The sequence below is a fragment of the Nannospalax galili genome, unplaced genomic scaffold (genome assembly GCF_000622305.1).
Source record: "Nannospalax galili isolate Female #2095 unplaced genomic scaffold, S.galili_v1.0 scaffold1617, whole genome shotgun sequence".
NCBI lineage: Eukaryota > Metazoa > Chordata > Mammalia > Rodentia > Spalacidae > Nannospalax > Nannospalax galili.
This window is the reverse complement of record NW_008340915.1, coordinates 946,833-967,163: the sequence shown is the minus strand read 5'-3', so window position 1 is coordinate 967,163 and position 20,331 is coordinate 946,833. Positions and strand designations below refer to the sequence as shown.

Below are 20,331 nucleotides of genomic sequence, written 5' to 3'. Positions count from 1 at the left end.
AAAGGGATAATTTGATCTCTTCTTTTCCAATTATTACTCCTTTAATTTCCTTCTCTTGTCTTATTGCTCTTTCAAGAGTTTCAAGCACTGTGTTAAAGAGAAGTGGAGATACTGGACAGCCTTGTCTGGTTCCTGAATTAAATGGGAATGTTTCCATTTTTTCTCCATTTAGAATGATGTTGGCTGTGGGTTTGTTATATATGGCTTTAATTATGTTGATGTATATTCCCTCCAGTCCAGTTCCCTCTAGGATTTTGAACATAAATCCATGTTGAATTTTGTCAAAGGCCTTCTCTGCATCTATTGAGATGACCATGTGGTTCTTGTCTTTGAGCCTGTTTATATGATCTATGATGTATATTGACTTACGTATATTGAACCATCCCTGCCTCTCAAGCCAACTTGATCATGGTGTATGATCTTTTTGATGTGTATCTGTATGCAGTTTGCAAGTATCTTGTTGAGAATTTTTGCAGCTATGTTCATTAAGGATATGGATCTATAGTTTTCTTTTTTGGTTGTGTCTTTACCTGGTTTTGGTATTAGAGTGATGCTGGCTTCATAGACGGAATTTGGAAGTTCTCCCTCCATTTCTATCTTTTTGAATAAATTAATTTATATTGGATGTAGATCTTCTTTAAATATCTCATAGAATTCTGCTGTAAATCTGTCTGGTCCTGGTGATTTTTTAGTCAGGACGTTTTGTATTACTGTTTCAATATCCTTATGTGTTATGGGCCTGTTTAAGCTGTTAATCTCTTCTTGGTTTAGTTTTGGTGGTTCCCATGCCTTTAGATGTCCGTCCGTTTCTTTGAGGTTTTCAAATTTAGTGGCATATAGGTTTTTAAAGTATTCCCTTATAATGTTCTGTATCTTTCTGGTGTCTGTTGTGATGTTTCCCCTTTCATCTCTGATTTTGTTGATTTGGAGGTGCTTTCTTTCTTTCTTTTGGTTAACTTGGCTAGTGGTTTGTCAATCTTGTTTATCTTTTCCAACTACGAGTCTTGGATTAGTTGATTCTTTGTATTGTTTTCTTTGTTTCAATTTTATTAATTTCTGCCCTGACTTTTGTTATTTCTTCTTGTCTGCTGGGTTTGGGTTTCGTTTGCTGTTTTTTTTCCGTGTGTTAAGTTGCAACATTAAGTCATTTATTTGTGTTCTTTCAGATTTTTTGATGTAGGCTCTTAGAGCTATAAACTTCCCTCTAAGGACCACTTTCAGTGTGTCCCAGAGTTTTTGTCGTGTTGTATTGTCCTTTTCATTTAATTCCAGGAATACTTTTATTTCTTTCTTAATTTCTCTTTTGACCCATTCATCATTCAGGAGTGTGTTGTTTAATCTCCATGTGTTCATGTGGTGATTAGGCTTCTTCAGGTGTTGATTGTAAGCTTTATTGCATTGCGGTCTGATAGAATGCATGGAATTATTTCAATCTTTTTGCATTTGTTCAGGTTTGTTTTGTATCCCAGTATATGGTTGATTTTGGAGAAGGTTCCATTGGGGTGCTGAGTAGAAAGTATGTCCTTTGGTGCTTGGGTGGAATACTCGGTAGATGTCTGTTAAGTGCATTTGATATATGGTATTGTTTAATTCAGATGTCTCTCTGTTAACTCTCTGCCCTGATGACCTATCTAATGGAGACTGGGGTATTGCACTCCCCTACTATTAATGAGTTGGGATTAATCTCACTTAAAGTCCTGTAGCATTGTTTTTATGAAGTACGGTGCACCAGAGTTTGGTGAATATATGTTCATGATTATAATATCTTCTTGATTTATTGTTCCTTTGATCAGAATGAAGTGGCCCTCTTTGTCTCTTCTGATTAGTTTTAAAGTCTATTTTGTCAGATATTAGAATTTCTCCACCACCTTTTTTCTTAGTACCATTTGCTTGGTATATTTTTTTCCATCCTTTCACTTTGAGATAGTGTCTGTCCTTGGAAGTGAGATGGGTTTCTTGCAGACAACAAAAAGATGGTTTTGTTTTTTAACCCATTCACCTAGTTTTTGACTGGGGAGTTCAGTCCGTTAATGTTTAGTTATTAATGAAAGATGAGTATTGGATCTTGCTATTTTTATTTCTATTCACATTTGTGATGAAGCTTTACTTTTCCACAGTTATACATTCATTGGATTTCTTTCCGCAACCCCTTGGGTATAGTCATTCCTTTCTTCAGCTCTTTGTATTGCTTCCAGAACTCTCTAAAGGGCTGGTTTTGTGGACATGAATTCCTTCAACCTATTTTTGTCATGGAAGATTTTTCTTTCCCCTTTGGCTATAATAGACATTTGGCTGGGTATCGTAGTCTGTGTTGACATCTGTGGTCATTTAAAACTGGGAATACTTTGGTCCAGGCTCTTCTGTCTTTCAGAGTTTGCACTGAAAAGTCAGCTGTGATCCTAATGGGTTTTCCTTAATATGTGACTTGCTGTTTCTCTTTTCTCAGTATTGTCTCTTTCTTTTGTACGTTTAGTGTTTTTACTATGATGTGCCATGGAGAGTTTCTTTTCTGGTCCTGTCTGTTTGGTGTTCTATGTGCTTCTTGTATTTGTATGGGCATGTCTTTGTTTAATTTTGGGAAATTTTCTTCCATGATTTTGTTGAAGATCTGGTCCATGCCTTTATCTTGGGATTCTTCTCCTTCCTGTATGCCTATGATTCATAAGTTTGGTCTTTTTATGGTGTCACACAATTCCTGCATATTCCATTCTTGTGATTTCTTAAATTTTTCGTAGTCTTTGCTTTGGTGGTCTAGTTTGTCCAGTTTATCTTCCAGTCTTGATAGATACTCTGTTTTCTATTTCATTCATCCTATTGTTGAGGCTTTCTCCTGTCGTTTCTAATTGGCTTGCTGAGTGTTTCACTTCCTTCTTCATTTCATCCTGAGTATTCTTCAGTATTTCTCACTCTTTGCTGAATTCATTCAGAAGTTTATCCCTATCTACCTTCAGTTCTTTGAGTTCTTTGTGTGTTCTTTAAATTCACTGAACTTTTTTTTATCATGTTTATAATTGTTCTTTTGAGTTCCATATCTTGCATTATCTCTAGGGGGTTCTCATTGGACTCCTCTAGAGGACTATTGGTATTTGGTGGGGATATGTTATTTTGGTTTTTCATATTAATTTTTCTGTGTGATTTTTGACATGTGAATTTCTTTTGTAGTTTCTGATTCGTATGTGAGACTCAAGCCTTCAATTTAGGTCTGCTTCTTTTTGTAAATTTTATGTGTCTTTGTGGTTTACTTTTTGGCCATGAAAGGCTGGTTCCTCTAAGCTTCCAGTTCTCTCTTTTGAGTTTATATTGTTGTGGCCAGATTGGTTTTGTCTTCAAGAGTTCCCCCAGAGGCCAGTGTCAGCTGAGTGTCAGATGCTCTAAAGCTTTCTGCTAAGGTCTGGATCCCTCCAGGAAAGATTTTGGCCTCAGGCATTTGGGGGTTGGACTAGCCTGAGAGCTGGGCCCAGGAAAGATGCTGGTCTAGGGCAGCTGGTGGCCGTCCCACCCAGAGATGCAAAGGAAGCTAGTGGCGGGGGGCGGCCTGCGTGGCCCCAGTGCCCTCTGGGGACTGCACTGAGGAGCTGGCTTGGCCTGGATGCAAAGGACCAGGAAGAGGAAAGGTCAGCCCCTCTAGCCAGGATACAGGCTGGTGGGTTGTATAGACCCAGGGAGGCAGAGGGAGGTGAGGGCGGGGCCAGGCCCAGAAGCAGTGCTCCTGGGGACCTGAGAAGGAACTGAGTTGCTCTGGATGCACAGGATCAGGAAGACGCAGTGGTGGTTCCCCAGGTATTTGGGGCGCCAAGACAAGGAAAGGGACAGGACCCAGGCTAGGAGGAGAGACCTGCGGTGGAGATGGGAGGGTGAGTGAGGCTGGGGGAGTCAAGGCGTGGAGGGCCCAATCCATTTACAGGGGAAAAAGAAGCCTGCGGGTTGGAGAGAGGCCTATGGGTCCTGGCAGCCCAGGGAAGCAGAGGCGCATCTATACATTTTATATTGATTATTTTTAACTGAAAAATTAAGAGTAGAGAGTGGCTTATTTCATCTTGTTATGGTACAAATGTTAACAGTAGTTTTCTACATCTGTTACTGTAGTAATATTGCCCCCCCCCCATGAACTAGCAGGCATGTTCTAGGATGCCATGGTGCATGCCTTTAATCCCAGCACTTGGCAGGCAGAGGGAGGCGGATCTCTGTGAGTTTCAAGGCCAGCCTGGCCTATATAGAGAGCTCCAGGACAGCTGGGGCTACAGGGAGACCCTGTCTCAAAAAGACTGAAAAAAAAAAAAAAAGAAAGTTGAACTCATTAATGATCTTGACCATGAATGTGTTGTCAAAAGCAACGGGGGCGGGGGGGAGTGGGGAGCGCTAAAGAGAGAGAGAGCGGGCTACTTATGTATTTGGTAGCTCTAAAGGGAAAAGTAGACTGTTTGGGATGTGTGCTCTGGGTTTCAAGCACTGTGCTGGCTGTCCTTATATATAATTTCTCTTTTAAGTGTTATCTCACATCTTCAAAGGAATTTAATATTATTCTTGATCCTTATTTTAGAAATGGGATAACTGAGGTTCAGATTGCTTACACAAATTTATCACAGTTACACTAATAATAAATGGAAGATCTGGGATCAGACTCCAATCTTGCTGATTCTTTACACTGCACCGTGATCATTTCAATGAGACCATTTGTTTCCATTTTTCCCCCAAGGTATTGATTTCCTATTTATGTTTATTAAGATGGCTATATTCCTTATTAGTGGCAGCAAATCTTAGTTGGAAAGAATCAAGGAATAAATAAATTTAGAAGCTAATTTCTCCAAAGTAAATGAATTCTAAAGGAAGCGACTAGCCTATGAGCACTAAGTTGCTGTCATACCACAGTTGTTAGGTGGCTTTGGGGTTTGTTGCCAGTCATCTGGGAGAACCTGTCAAGACAGTCTCCTCATTGCTAAAAACAGGAAACGTGGCTGCAACCTTCTTCCCTCTTCTTTTGCTGTACATTCTACTTGAAATACCATTGTCAGTTTCCCTTTCATTCTGACCATCCATCATCATTCACCGTTTTCTCTGGTGCCCATCACCTGGCCTTGCCAGCCGAGATTAGACTGTAAGCATAATGAATGAAGGCGAGAGCTGTCCCTGCCTGGTCAGCCCTCTTCTCAGATTTGAGCAGCTTGTTCCGTAACATTCCTGACAGCAGCTCCCAGGCTACTTAACTGAGTGGAAAAGTGTGTGAGGAGAGCTGAGTTCTATTTCTCACCCAGCATACTGAAGTGCTAGGTGGAGTCCATTTACAATCCATTTTGATGATAGAGGCTCACAGACTTTGTGGTTGTTGACCAGGGTCTTTTCTTTTGAATCTGGCAGCTTTATTTTAAATTTTCCCACTTGGTTGATGTTTTTATTGGTAATACAATACCTTTGTCAATTTTGTGCTATTACAACAAAATATCACAGACTGCATTGTCTGTAATGAACAAAAATTCAAATTCAATGGTGTATAAATCTGGAGAATTGGAAGATGAAATTTAGGGAAAGGTGACATTTTCCTGAAATACCCCATGGTGGCTGCACAAAGGGGTTCAAACTTTTATGATCAGTTGAGTCCTGGGATATTTAACTACATCCATTCATGGCCATCATCATGGCAAAAGTCACAGCTTCCAACACTACCGAATTGGAGATTAAGATTCCAACATATGGTTTTGGGAGATGCAGTTGCACAGTGGTATTTAGTACCTAGATTTAGTCATCTAGTCTATGAAGAGGAAATCACATCAGGTGCAGTGAGGGTGGCACTTGCGGTTGGAGCTGAAAGAGTGTGTGTGGTTATTGCAGATAGAATTCTGGTTAACAATTAAAATAGACAAAGGAGCATCTTTTTTCATGTTTTTTTTACCCAGACTATCATGTAGTATAACCACACTGTGAGTCACTAATCCTCTTTCTTATTTCCAGGGCTTTAGAGCAGTGGAAGTATTGCTGAGTTTAGACCCTTATTCACTGTTGCTATTTCTTTGTTTTCACAGCAATGCCTTTCTCTCTCACTGACTTTTCTAGTGGCTTCTATGCTTCATTTTTGGTATTGTTTCCATTTGTCTTTATTCCTTCTATCATTTCCATAAATATTTTAAAATTTTATTTATTATTTTTATTTTATGTGTATGCATATATTGCCTGCATATAAGTAAGTGCACCCATGTTGTGCAATGCCCGCAGAGGTCAGAAGAGGCTGTTGGATCCCCTGGGACTGGAGTTACGGACAGTTGTTAGGTGCCATGTGGGTGCTGGGATTCAAACCCGGGTCTTCTGCAAGAACAACCAGTGTTCTTAACCGCTGAGCCACCTCTCCAGCCCTGGCCATAAATATTTATTAAGCATACCTACTGCCTAAGGCTTTAGAGAGATAGAACAAGTTGTTTATACTTTCGAGGTTTTTACAATTTACAATAGTTTTCATATATATTCTCTTATCTAACTCTAGTGACATCTTGCTCAGTTAGAGCTCCGTTCATCTAGCAGATGCATGTTTGTTTAACTACTTTTCATTTTGAATAGGAAAAAGTTACATAACCATTAACAAAACCATGTAACAATAGCAAAAGTCATCCATGTTAAGGTTTATATGGGTTGTTGTTATTTATATAAAGTTACTTTAATAGAATTATGAACTTCAGGAGAGGGAATTTGACTGTTTTAAGCTAGACATGGGTTCTAAAGAAATGGTTTAAGAAGATGAGAGCCCAGTGTGGCTAAGAAATACAGGAGACCATGCATACCATGCACACAACATGTGTGAAGAACTACCTTGACTGCAGCTAGGTCGATCAGGTCTAAATTCAGTTATTGTGCCCCTAAAATCATAGCACTTCAGGATGTTTAGAAATTATTGAAAGTCATCTATTTCAACTCATGTATCACTTGAAAATAATGCTCATATTGAGTGGAATAGTGTGTTGTTTTTGTATCTGTCTCATAGAAAGTGTTTTATGCTGTTCCTAGAGTGCAGAATATAACCTGATTTCCCCAGTACACATCGATCTTGGTGATTCCTCTGTGATTAGATGTTATGATCTTGGAAGGAAAACTGTTGATAACAAAGATGTATCTATTCTTAGTTTCTTTTTTTCTGTTTGCAACCATACAATATGATCTTTATTAAAAGAGTAGTGTTTCTGTTAGTCTTTTCTAGATCTATCTGCCTACCTACCTACATCCTTACTTACTGTGATGCTGTGTATTCATTGAACCCAAGGCTTTGCTCATGCAAAGCACTTCCTCTACCACTGAGTTACACTTCCAGCCGTTGTGTTATTCTTGATGCTTTCATTTACACTGCAATAATTGGTAAGAATTGGTAAGCTGGAGCTGTGGTCCCCTCTTGTGAGCTGGAGATGTGAAACTTCCCTTGGAGCTGGAGCAGTGGCCTCCTTGAATCATGATTTGTCATCCTGCCCCACCACCCAACTGGAGCTATGGTGGTCCCATCCTGGGAGTTGGAGCAGTGTTACCCCACCCCCCACGCCCGCCACCATCATCTTGAGCTGTGGTGCTCTCCTGTAAGCTGGAGTTGTGGTCTCCTCCTGTAGCAGGAACTCTGGTCCCTCACATGAACCTGAAACTTTGGACCACTACTGTGAACCACAATTTCACATTCCTCTGGTAGTAGACTGATGGTGGAGAAGAGTAGAGCATAGAGGACTTCCTGATGTTGGGCAGCAGTTTCAGTCTTCTCTGAGTGACTACCTTCCCCACAGTTCCCTCTCCTGAAGTCCCAAATTGAGGCTGTACATAGCAGAGACTTTGCTTCTTATGCTGGGGACAGGGGAGGCCTCTGTTATTTGCTGATTCTTATCTTGGGAGGACTGATTATCTGGAAAGGACATCCTACCTCCCCTCAGGGCCAGCCATGGTCCTCACTCCATACATGGTCCTGGGTATCCAGGCCTTGATACTGGACTTCTGCCATTTCTAGGCACAAAGAGATTTTCTATTGTCTTTTATTGCTCTGCAGCCCCAGTATGCCTTCAGCTATGCCCTAACTGAACTTGTAGAGATAAAAATCACAATCTGGGATGTTAAAAACAAAACAAAAAACAAAAAAAAAAAGAAGAGATAGAAAGTACTGTAATTACTGTCCTTATATAATTCTCAAACTACAAATATAGTTATACCTTAGAATATCAATTTGCACTTATGTATGTCTACTATAATTTTTCAGTATTTTTTACTGGCAAAACTGTACTACCAAACTTCACCAATAATGTAAAATTTTATCACTGTTCCTATAATGTGAGTATGCCACTCAATCCCTTTCCAAATTCTCCACCTAAAAGATTCTGTCAATGTAATCATGTTACTTCTTAAAGATAGGAGTGCTAATAAAATCTTTTTAAAGTAAAAAAAAATAATAATTGTGAAAATTAGTCAGATGTTAATATCTCTGGAGCAGAAAATGGTGTTACAATAAGGATTTTTTAGGATGCGAAGAAACAGGTCACAATTTTTAATTAAGAGCTGTATATGCCATTGTATTTTTATTATATTTTAGATTTATGTTCTGATGAGTTGATAGAAACAACTGGTCCAAATGGTATCTGTCTAGACTCTGTTGCCTCTGGGATGTGCTAATGATCCAGGATATAGATTTCTGAAGCTTCACATGGTTTTATCAGTCAATCTCCAAGATGCCTCAGAGACCACTAAGAGAGATAATAAATCAAGTGAGATTTGGTTGTGTCTGATAACATACAAAGAACTATAATCAGAAAGAAAATATTTAACATGAAGAAAATATGTAAGTGTAGATAGTTAGGGTTTTGAAGAGATCCACTAAATAGCAATTCTGAAACACGAGGTAGATGAAAAGTGGAGCACTGCTTTAACACTGAAAATAGTGAGACTGAATGTTAGATCCTATCTTAAGTGTCTAATGGGCTTACTAACTGAATATCGAAGTTATACAGATTTATTCCCCATTAATAGAAAGTGTTAGATCCCTTCTTTCCTTTTTGTGACAAGCTAGGTCCATTGTAGATCAACTTTCCTCCTACCTCTGTATACTGGGGATTGAATCCAGGGCCTTGCACATGTTCAGTAAGGGATCTACCCTTGAGCTATACCCTCAACTTTATTAACTTAATCTGAGCAACATTTACCATCTATAGATATCTTGGTTTCCAGAATGGAATACAGGATTTCCTAAGCCATACATGCCCTACTTTTTCTTCTCAATTTTTGCCAGTCAAAGGAATTTCCTTCTCTTGGAATAGATAAAACTAGAGTAAGTAGTTAGGGACTGTAGTAACTGAATTTTATTTTAATGGGGGTGGGGGACACGAGGGGCTGGTGATGGCAGAAGCATTTCTTCCAACATCCAAAATTACATTGAGCTTTCTATATTCTAAACTCTCTGCAGTTAAGATTTTTCTTAAAATTGTGCAAAATAGTGATGATGAATTGTTATTGCCGCAGCATGTGTGAGCTTGATGATTACTTCCTGGACTGTGACCCTTTGATATTTCCCTTAATTACCAATTAAGGCCCGTTTATGGAAGGAATATAAGTCCTAGTTGGCATTGGGAAACCTGATTAAGCCTTCTGATAGCACCAATTTTAAACTTTTCAGAACAGGCACCAGCAGCTTGAAATAAAATACTGGATGCAACATGGAATATTCCTTTAAGACAGTTACAGTCTTGGTGACCCAGAATGATATTATTTAGAAACCAGTGACAACTCTGAATCAGTCATTTGCAAGAGCTGGACTGTGAATATTATGTAATTTTAAGAATGCCTCGATGAATTTATTTTTCTTATATTTCCTTTTTGAATGTGCTTGAGAGATTTATGGAAAACGTCCTTATTTACATAGCCAGAGAAGCTTTGTAATAAGATAAAGCGAAGAGTTTAAGAAAACATATATTTTCATAGAATTCTTTCATGAACTAGTACATAAAATAATATGTCTTACAATCAATGACATTTTTAATTTGGTGACAATGGGGTCATTTGGGTTTATATGGTCCACTCCCATATTCTAAACTCTCTGCAGAATGTCACTTCTTCCCTGTCCTAAAAGTTCTATGTGCTTTACTTTACATAACTAGACACTGGTCTACAGATCAAAGTTTTAACCTTAACTGAGTTATAACCTTGAACTGTTGCTTTAGTATTGGTTCCTCCTAGGCTTGCTTTTTTCTCATTGCTGAGTGATTACTTCATAGATTATTAAAGAGAAAGACTGGATCATGCCATTTAAAATAACTGTGAATAGTGAGGGTAACTTCAAAGGTGGCCTTTTGACAATATAACACTTGTGTAGAGAGGCTTAATTTGTTTATTTTGTAAAACTTCTAATGAGCTAAATTTCTCTTTCTTTTTTTCCCTGAAAGGAGGTCCTGATGACAACTTAATTGAAGGTGGCGGAACGAAATTTGTCTGCAAACCTGGAGCCAGAAATATCACTGTCATATTCCATCCATTACTAAGGTAAGTCAACCCCTATGATGTACTCACTGAAGATCAGTTTTCTCATTATTTATGCTGATGTGCTGAATGCCAGTAGTTCAGTCAGCATAAAGTCATTAAGAAAAAAAAAAGGAAACTTGTTTCATTTTGTAGGGTTTCACAGTGAAAGTTAATCAATAGAACAGATAATGTCAGCCTAAGTAGCTGCTTGTTCTCAGGAGTAATAGCTCATAAACACCTTGGTTTAGTTTCATTTTCTTTCTTTTTCCCTCTCTAGTCCTGCTTATCCTATTCTCTCCCCCATCCCCCCATATACACAGCTTCTCCTTTCTTCAAACTATCTTAGTTGGCAAGCCGAGACTCATTGGAGAAATCAAGCCTGCCACCTGTTTTCATACATATGGTTTTACTGACCACAGTCTTGCTCATGTGTTTATGTATGACCTGTATCTGCCTCTGTGTTATCACCACAGAGCTGAATCGTTGCATCATAACCCAGCTGGCCCACAAAGCCTAAAATATTTACTATATGTCTCTGCACAGGAACAGCCATCATCGACCCATTGTCTATATCACTTAAACTAATGACTACTCCTTATCATTTGAGAATTAAGTCCCTGAACAAATATAATTTTAAAAACCTGAAAATGTTTTAAAAATCAAATGTATGCCTTTACTTCTTGAAAGATACTTTGATGGTGGTGAGAGTAAAATAAAATGTTACACTCTTCAGTTTATTATTATTTTGTGCTTGTCGGAAAAAGAAAAATTCATGATGCTTCCATAAAAAAAGTTTCTAAGTCCTAAATATCTTTATCCAAGTACTTTCTACAAGGAGGTGAAAGGACAGTTGCTCAATGGTTACAAACTTTGTTTTGCAATTAATAATTTCTACGTATCTGCTACATAACACTGTGTATGCAGTAGTTAATACTACTGTGTATAAACTTATAGAAGATAAGATGGTATATCAAATTCTGTGGTTCTGGTTCTTTAAATTTGTTTTAAAAATACATAAGGAACAAAAATTTTACATATTTACAGGATAACATGTCTTGATAAATGTAAGTATCCTGTGTGCCATCAGGTTAAATACCTCAGTCATTTATCATTTTTGTGGTAAAATTCTCAAATCCCGCTTTTTGAAGTATATGGTACATTATTGTTATCTTCTCACCCTGCTGTGCAACACTGTTTCAGTACTTCATCCTCCTACCAACTTTAAGTTGCTACTCCTTGCTCAACTTTTGTGCATCCTTCCTTCCTATCTTGTCTTCTTCTAGAAGAGAAGCTCTTCCACATGAGTAAAACTGTGGAATTTGATCCATGTTGTCACAGCTGACAGGAATTCATCATTTAAAGACTGATAAGCAATCCTGTGTGTGTGTGTGTGTGTGTGTGTGTGTGTGTGTGTGTGTGTGTGTAGGACACTGGACACTGAGTTATTTGCATTTGGGGGTATATAACCAGAATTGGAATTGCTGCATCATATGATAGTTCTGTTCTCAATTTTCTTGAGTATTTCCAGACTGTTTTCCATAATAGCTGTATTAATTGACATTTCAAACAATGTGCTGATAGTAGTTAACACTATTTTTAAAATTTTTATTTATTTTTATTTTATGTGTATAAGTGTAGTGCCTGCATGTAGGTAAGTGCACCCATGTCGTGCAATGCCTGCGGAGGACAAAAGAGGCCACTGGATCCCCAACTGGAATTTCAGACAATTAGTAGCTGCCATGTGGGTGCTGGGATTCCAACTTGGGTCTTCTGCAAGAACAACTAGTGTTCTTAACCGCTGAGCCCTCTCTCCAGCCCAATAATTAACACTATTTTATAATATACTTAAAAAAGGTTTATATGGGAAATTTAATATATCTTCACCATATTTTATAAAAGGAACTTTTGTATTCAGATAGCTAATATAATATCAATTTTCTCTGTAATGAACCATTATAAATTTGGCTGTATTTTTATATGACGGATAAGAAACTTATAGATTCACTAAAAGGTATATCTCAGAATAACATAATATCTGTCTAAGATAAATTCAAGTAAATTTACTTAATTTAAGAATTACAGGATTAAGAAAAATAAGAATATTCTCTTAGTTGATACTATGTATATCATATGTAATAGGTAAATTATAACATAAAACTTCTGTATTAAGTGGTACTTTTCATATCAGTGACTATAGTAATTAGTTTAGTATGTGTTCTCTTCTGCGATCATAATTGATTTTTATTTAGTGTTGTTAATTGTTGATAAAATGGGAAAATGCTTGAATCATTATAGGCACCTTCTAAGCTGGATTTAACACTGACTTCCTGCTATATTAACCTGTAGCTTCAGCAGATGGAGTCCTTATGTGTACATCACTTCACGCTTGGAAGGAATTCTGTGGCGGCTACTAAGTACTGTTGACAGTGGCTACTTATCGAGAGATTTCTTTTTTCTTAGCAAGTTTTTTCAAATATAAAGTATGGAGAAAAATGTATCTCAGTTCCTTTTCATACCCAACCTGTGTTTCTTATAGAAGACAGGTAGAGTTTCATGTATTATGAAGTTCTTGATGTTTTTAGTGTAATATTCCCGCTGCTTTGTTAGAGTTGTTTTAAGGCATGATAGGCTCTTCTTCCTCTAACTTATTTTGTCTATACTTTAATTCAGAATTTTAATTTATTATTGATAAGAACTAGATAAGGTTTGTCACATGGTATATTTCATCATTAATTCTTCCTCTGTGTATCACTTAATACAAATAATGAGAATACATAGTTTGCGAGGTAAGTTAATTCTTTGATAAACAAACATGTGACAATTATGGACTGTACATTAGCTCTTGACTGACATTCAAATCTTGCTCCGTAAATGCCTTATTGAGTTTCAGTTGAAATCTCATAATGGGCTTGAGAAACTTGAAGTGACTAAAGTTTTTTCTTATTTTTTACTTTTTTATTTTAGTTTTTGTTCTCTAATATTTCCTGAGTGCCTATTATTTCCTTTTAAGTTTCTAAACTGAATTTTAAAAAATATTTTATTTTATGTGTATGAGTGTATTGCCTGCATGTATGTAAGTGCACCTGTTTCATGCAGTGCCCACAGAGGTCAGAAGAGGATGTTGAATCCCCTAGAACTTAAGTTACAGACAGTTTTAGCCACCAGTGGGACTCACTGAACCTGGGTCCTCTGCAAAAGCAGCCAGTGCTCTTACCCTCTAAGTCCTCTTTCCAGCCCCTATAAACTTAATTTTGTAATTACAAGAATCAACATATATATAGTGTATTCCCACACATCAATTTTCATTATGCGTTACCTCTTTAACTACTAGTAATTATATTAATAGACTAGTCAAACATATGTTATTATTTTAAAGGCACTGTCACAAAATGATACAGGCAGTATAGAAGAATAGATGCCAAAAAAGCAGAAGACTTGAAGTTTAAAATGAAATCCAAGGTATCTTTCAAGTTTAGGCTCTTTTTCTTTAGTTTCTTTAACCAATTATTTATTGGACTCTGACTCCATGGGAAGGCTTCAGGAAACAAGACAAGACATCCTATCTCCAAGGTGCTCACTTACAGGGTTGCAAGTTTTGCATAGGTGTCAGAAGTTAACAGGTCTTGACACAATAGTGACTGGAAAGGATGCGAATCAATGGGATCTTTTAGACCTTATGTGGGAGTTGAAATCCACAGTGCCTCTCTGGAAGCCAGTTTGACATTTCCGTTAATTCTCATATCTTATTTCCCATTAGTCATCTCCTCCTTCTGCTATTCTTGAATGTTTTTCTCCTTAGATCAAATGACTCATATTCTTGTTTCATTCCAAACTCTTTTGCTAATTGATTATGACAGTTGTTTTTATTTATAACTTACATCATGATTAAGAAGTTCTGAAGTAACTTTCCACACTTTGACTTTTATCATGAGTTAACAATTTAATGACTAATGGTTATATTAATCTACTATTTGAGCATATCTCATTGCTTCCTTGTTAGTTTTTACTAAGCTTAAATATTTTCCTCACTAGAAGGGAGAGACACTTTCCTTTGCTGGTTTTCTGATCTGTCTTGCTTCACTGGTACTCCGTGTTCCTGAAAGTTTGCATATAGCTTTGTACACTTCCTTTTACGAAGAAAGCACTTTTCATGATTTTCATTCAGCTACCTGTGCACTCTATACAGCCTGGAGGATTGTCTATATTGGAAACTCTGAATTACCCTTCTGAGAACACTGCAGAGCAGATTCCTGTTATATTATTTGATATATTCCCAGCAGTCCCATGTGCTATCCTCTCATAAAATTATCCTGCAAGGTCTTCTCTTCTGGCAACCTTACAGACTTAGTTTTGTACTCTCCTCGTAACCAAGACAGCCTTGTCACTAGGAAATCACATGGGATGATGGCAGCAAATTGACTGGCTTCCAATTTGTTCACCCCATTAACTCTGCTGGCCCTTTTATCTGTATGTTTAATAGCTTCCTTACTGTTTGTCTTCTGGTCAATCTTGTGACTCAAAAAGATGGACTATGGTATCTTCTTGCTTGCTTTACTCTTAGCCTACCAAGACACTGTGAGCACTTAAATCCTCAGTGAACACTTATAATGATGAGAGGTCACTTTGTCAATTTTTCTGCCTGAATCTAAATGATGAAAAACATACTGAAATAATTTTTTACATTGACTAAAACACTGAGTTTTAATTTTCCTTGTATGTAAGCAAAGGGTTGGTCTGGATGTTGAGTTCTGCATTTTAATTTTTATGATTCTGTTATGAGAAATGTCTTTATATAGAGAGAATTCAAAGGTCTAACTTTTTAAAAGTTCAAATGACAAGTGGGTTTTACGGTGTGTTTTTCTTTTACTTCTTTCCTTCAACTAGCTACCTGACTCTTGGGGGTCACGAGCCCTTTCATAGAGAAGGTAGGCTATAAGACCACTGAAAACAGCTGCTTACAGTCTTGTGACTTGGTAGAGGCAAGCAGCTGGTAGCAGAGGAATGGTGAGGGCATGTATAGCTGCAGAAATGTTACCCTTGCACACTAGTGAATGTGACTTGATTATGAAGTACCTGCACTATGAACATTTTCACTGTTGTCAATCATATTGTTTTAAGGGCAGGTAGCAACTGAAATCGTCCTCCATGGAACAAAAAGCATTTATTGGTAAACAAAGAGTACACTGACATCCAGGTTAGTTGAGGAGCTGAAACTTTATTGGCAACTTGAGCTTTTCTTTATAACAGTATTTTTTTCTGATTGGCCATGTGCCCTTCATAAGGGAGACAATATTTAACACAAAAGTATCTGTAACTGTATTGTCTACTATATAGAAAAGAATAATTTCTAGATACGGCTCTTACCAAATAAAGAAACTGTCAATTTGCTAGAATAATCTTCTCTCAGCTCTTCATACCTATGACAGTTAAGGGGGCTGGGCATGAGAAGGACAGCCAGTAAATGAAACCAAACCCAGAAAAATGAAAGATGCCAGAAGCAAATATGCATTAACATAGTGACTCATGTTTCTGAAAATGACATTCACAAGTACATGGCAGTCATGATTAGCTTTTATTTTATACTTGTTTGTTTGATTACAGTACTTATCACATCATGTTAATACTACTAGAAAGAAGACATAAAATTCCCTGTTACACTTTTAAAAATTGACCAGCCTACCCAACAAATTTATCGAGCACTTACTTTTTGCTTAGTCTTTGTGTAGTGCTTAGCAAATCTCTGCTTTTCTGGCTTTTAGTGAAAAACTCAGACAATACTGAGTGAACGCATTTACACAGAGAAAACAGTATCAGGTAGTGCCAGTTACGAAGAACAGCTGAGAAGAGGTAGGGATTTGATAGTGACTAGACACTACTTTATCGAGTCTGAACTGGAAAGGGTTTTCTGGAATGAAAACAGAGTACTTGATCAGGACTGATAATGTAACTAGAGGAGAAGCCATCTGAACACATGGGATAAAATGTCCTGGCCAGAGGACATGGCAGGCAGAAGGAGGGAAATGTATGTTCAAAGAACCGTGAAAAGTCGGTTGGGGTTTGGGTGTGTTCCACAGGGGTGCATGTTGAAGGATGAGTATGCATTGGGAACTTGTGCTCGGGGTGGTTAGGATAATAATGGTTTCCTTTTGCTTGAATGAGGAGGGGATTATATTTACTTATGAACACTTTGGAGCTGCATTTGAAATCTCAAAGGTTTAGCAAGTATATAGAAAGTCTGATAATACTGGCATTGAGGGAAAATTGTTGGATAAGATTGAGTACTGGATTTGAAGGATAGAAGTATTCCCACTATAAGAGCTAAGTCAGTGTAACTACTCTGTGTAGTGTAGTGAAAATCATTTATCCCTCCCAGCAATGATATATCTAGAAATGGAATATGTAATGTGATGTAGTTCATTTTGACAGTATCATCCAGTGATATTGGGCAAATGTTGTGGTACAATGATTCTGCCAGAGTGTCATTAAGGACTTATCCTGGATGTGTTTTCAGATATATGAGTGTCTTCAAAAGAATACTTGGAGCTGAACTATAAATTGCTGTTTTCTACTAAAGAAACGAATAGTCTGGTAGGCTGCACTGCAGAAGGCTTGGCTTGTTTTTGCTTTTTGTGATAAGATTTACCTACATATCCTTCAAAGTTCTTTATAGGCAATAACTCTGCCATAATCATTTAAATCCTGAATCACAGTCTAAACCCAGTCTATTACCAAAGGTCTGTTTGGGGGGATGGGGAAGGGGAGTGGCAGAGGGTGAGGGGGGTGGGGGGTTCCTTCTAAGATTATAAAACCTTCTTAATGGAAACACTGCTTTAAAATCTCTTTTCAGCTTCTTTTATTTTTCATTCCTGTTGTGGTTCCCCTTTTTACTTAGAAAGTATGTGGTTACTCCTTGATTATTTCTTAATACTAGATGCATGTGAGTGTATGCTTGTTCATGTGGTTTGTTTTAAAAGGGAAAGGTGCTTTGAATATTTAGATTAAGCATAAATGCCAAGCTATAATTATATTTATAATTCTTCCACATATCTTTTCCCAATATTTTTTATCTTTGAGAAATGCAGAAAAGTTGTTGTAGCTATGACAGTTTGATGTGTGCATTGATATTTGGCAGCATATTATTCTGAGCATTCATAGATATGCAGTATTTTTATACAGACACGTTTGTTCTTAATGAGCTAAAGCTTATATAGACATTTTGAAAGATGTTGGTGATTAGACAGTCCAGCAGATAACATTGTGGATCATTCATTATTCATGCATGGGAGGCAATGTGACCACCTTCTTGCATTTTTATGAAATATAATAGTTTTCTTCCTATCCTCAGAATTATGAAAAATATTCCTCCTTTTCAAATTGTATAACCTCCAAGGCCTGTGATGCACAGAGTATTGGTTTATTTAGATTCTAGACCCTACATTTGTATAAATGCTTTCAGATTTACATTATAAATGTTAACTGCTTTTGATCTTCAATCCAATTTTTGGAGATTAAATAATTTTTTCATTCTAAGTTTTTCTTTACTTTTCTAACTTCAAAATGTGTTACATGATGTATGACTTCACATTGGTTGCAGCTACTATGTATCTGAGTGAAATGGGAGTTAGTCAGCACTCTGACCCAGCTGTGTGTATACATTCCAACAGTGTTGAAAGAACTAATTCTTGTAGTCTACTTACAAAAAAGGCACAAATCATTCTTTATTGGTGTTTTTTTGGTTTTTTGAGACAGAGTCTCTCTGTATCCACAGCTGGCCTGGAACTTACTACATGGAACACAGTGGCCTCAAGCTAACAGAGATCATCCTGCCTCTGCCTTTCTAGTGCTGAGATTAAAAGTATGCGCTACCATGCCTGGCTTTAATTGGAAATTATAAGAAAAAGTGCAAGAGTTAGTAAAGAACTGAAGATTTGATTAAATGTTAGAAATGTGACTCTGTAAAATGCGACTTGATGTTAAATACTGAAAATTTTCTATGACAAGTTCATAGAGGTAGGAGAGCTTTCCTTGGAAGGCAATATCCACCCTGGAGACACTTCACCAGTAGCCGAGTTCAAGTCTACTTTCCTTGATCTGTGACTGTCTTTCTGATACATGATTCTGCTCTGTACTCTGGATAGATTTATTTTTTTCCAGTCTGTGCATTTGTTTAAATAGTTCATGTTGATACTACTGGTGGTCACTGGCAGAACTGGAGTTCTGCTTGTCTTCATCACTGTAGCATTATTTTCTTCCCATAGTGGGATAAAAGGGAAATCTAGGTCATGACTGCACCTGGAGCAGTTATTAGAGAAATCCACTCCTACCCTCCTTCTCTTGGTTAATTCTATTCCTCACTACTCTCCCCTATATTTTTTTTTCTGCCCTAGTTTTGTATTTTCCTGTTTCTGTTTTGCTTCAGCACTGCACTGATTCATGTAACTGTATTCTTTCTGTGACCCTTGAACTGCCTTTCTTCCAGTGTAAAAGTTAAAACACAACTTTCAACCGCATTTGAAAAAAATCATCAAAAAATCATCAAAACCTCGTGACTGGGATTTTGACTTGCATGCTAATATTTTATAAGTAGGTTTTCTTGACTTAATCAATTATGTTATATCACTATCCATTAACATCACTGGTGGCTTACTTATAAAAATCAGCACTAAAGATTCTTTTCAGTGCTAAAATTTGCATAGTTTGTGTACTGCTTTTTATGTATTCTGAACACATATTTGTCTTTTGGACTGTAATAACCAAAATATGCCAACTCAGCATCAATGAAATATGTTTATGCCCAGTCACAGAGCCATTTACATCTGATTTTGAAATATAAATTGATAATGTAACTTGAGATAAAATAACATAGACATACCTAGAGGAAAAATGCAATTTCTCACTTTAATAACTTATAGTCCTTTAGATATAGGCTATGCATATGCATTGTCTCTCTGTTGAATTTGGAAGATTTTACCATTCCGTTTCCCTTTGCTTTCAGCTCTCTCTCTGTCTCTTTCTGTTTCTCTCTCGCACACACATTTTGTCGTTACTAATATGTCTATCATTTTTAATATATGTGCTAGTGTGGTTTCCATGGCTATATCAAAACAACTGAGGATGCCTAGTGCAAAAAGAATTATAATTAGTGTACAGTCTTGAAATTCAGGGGATTGATGACAGCATGAGCCTGGCTCTGGTGAAGTGCTCAGGACAGTTGGCATCATGAAGGCGGGAACACATGCAAAAGTGAAAGATCATGTGGTGAGGCACAAAGTCGGAATGGGAAGGGCCAGTGTTTTCTTTGACCCTCTGCATAAGGAACTAATTGAGATCCTATAAGAGAACTTTGTTAATTAGTTCCCAGGGCAGCACCGTTAGAAATCAACCATCTCCTACCTCACTGACTGCACTGACAGGCTTCCAGCACAGGTACCTCAGAAGGACTCAGTCCAGTCCATAGCTGTGGACATAGTTGGTAGTTTATGATCAAAATGTCTTTCTTATTTTTCTTTTATAATTAAAAAATTAAAAAAAGAAACCAACCCCAAACTAAGGCAACAGACCTTAAGAAGGGAGATATGGATAAAAATTGGGTTAGATTAAGGGAGTGGGGAGGGAAGGGTATGTGAGGAACCTAGGGGATAAGGAGAAAGAAGCAGTTCAACAGAGGTAGGATGGTAGGAGAAGGGTATTATTAAGGGAGAAAGGGGGGAAATGGGGGTACCTTAAGTGGGAAAACCATGATGGAGGGGTGAGACAATGCAAGAGAGAAACAATGCCTAGCTAGTCACAAAAACCAGAGGGAACCATATTATTCCTACAATCTACTGACAAATTATACATAACAGATCAAGAAAAATATCTCTAGATAAGGTT

General features: G+C 37.4%; 1 protein-coding gene across 1 annotated transcript in view; it reads left to right on the top strand.

Moving 5' to 3' along the window:
- Window positions 1–20,331, top strand: part of Exoc4 (exocyst complex component 4) — an 849,021-nt gene that overhangs the window by 396,925 nt on the left and 431,765 nt on the right. The window contains exon 10 of the mRNA XM_008836072.2: window positions 10,383–10,479. Within this exon, the coding sequence (XP_008834294.1) occupies window positions 10,383–10,479 (97 nt within the window). The remainder of the gene's footprint in view (window positions 1–10,382; window positions 10,480–20,331) is intronic.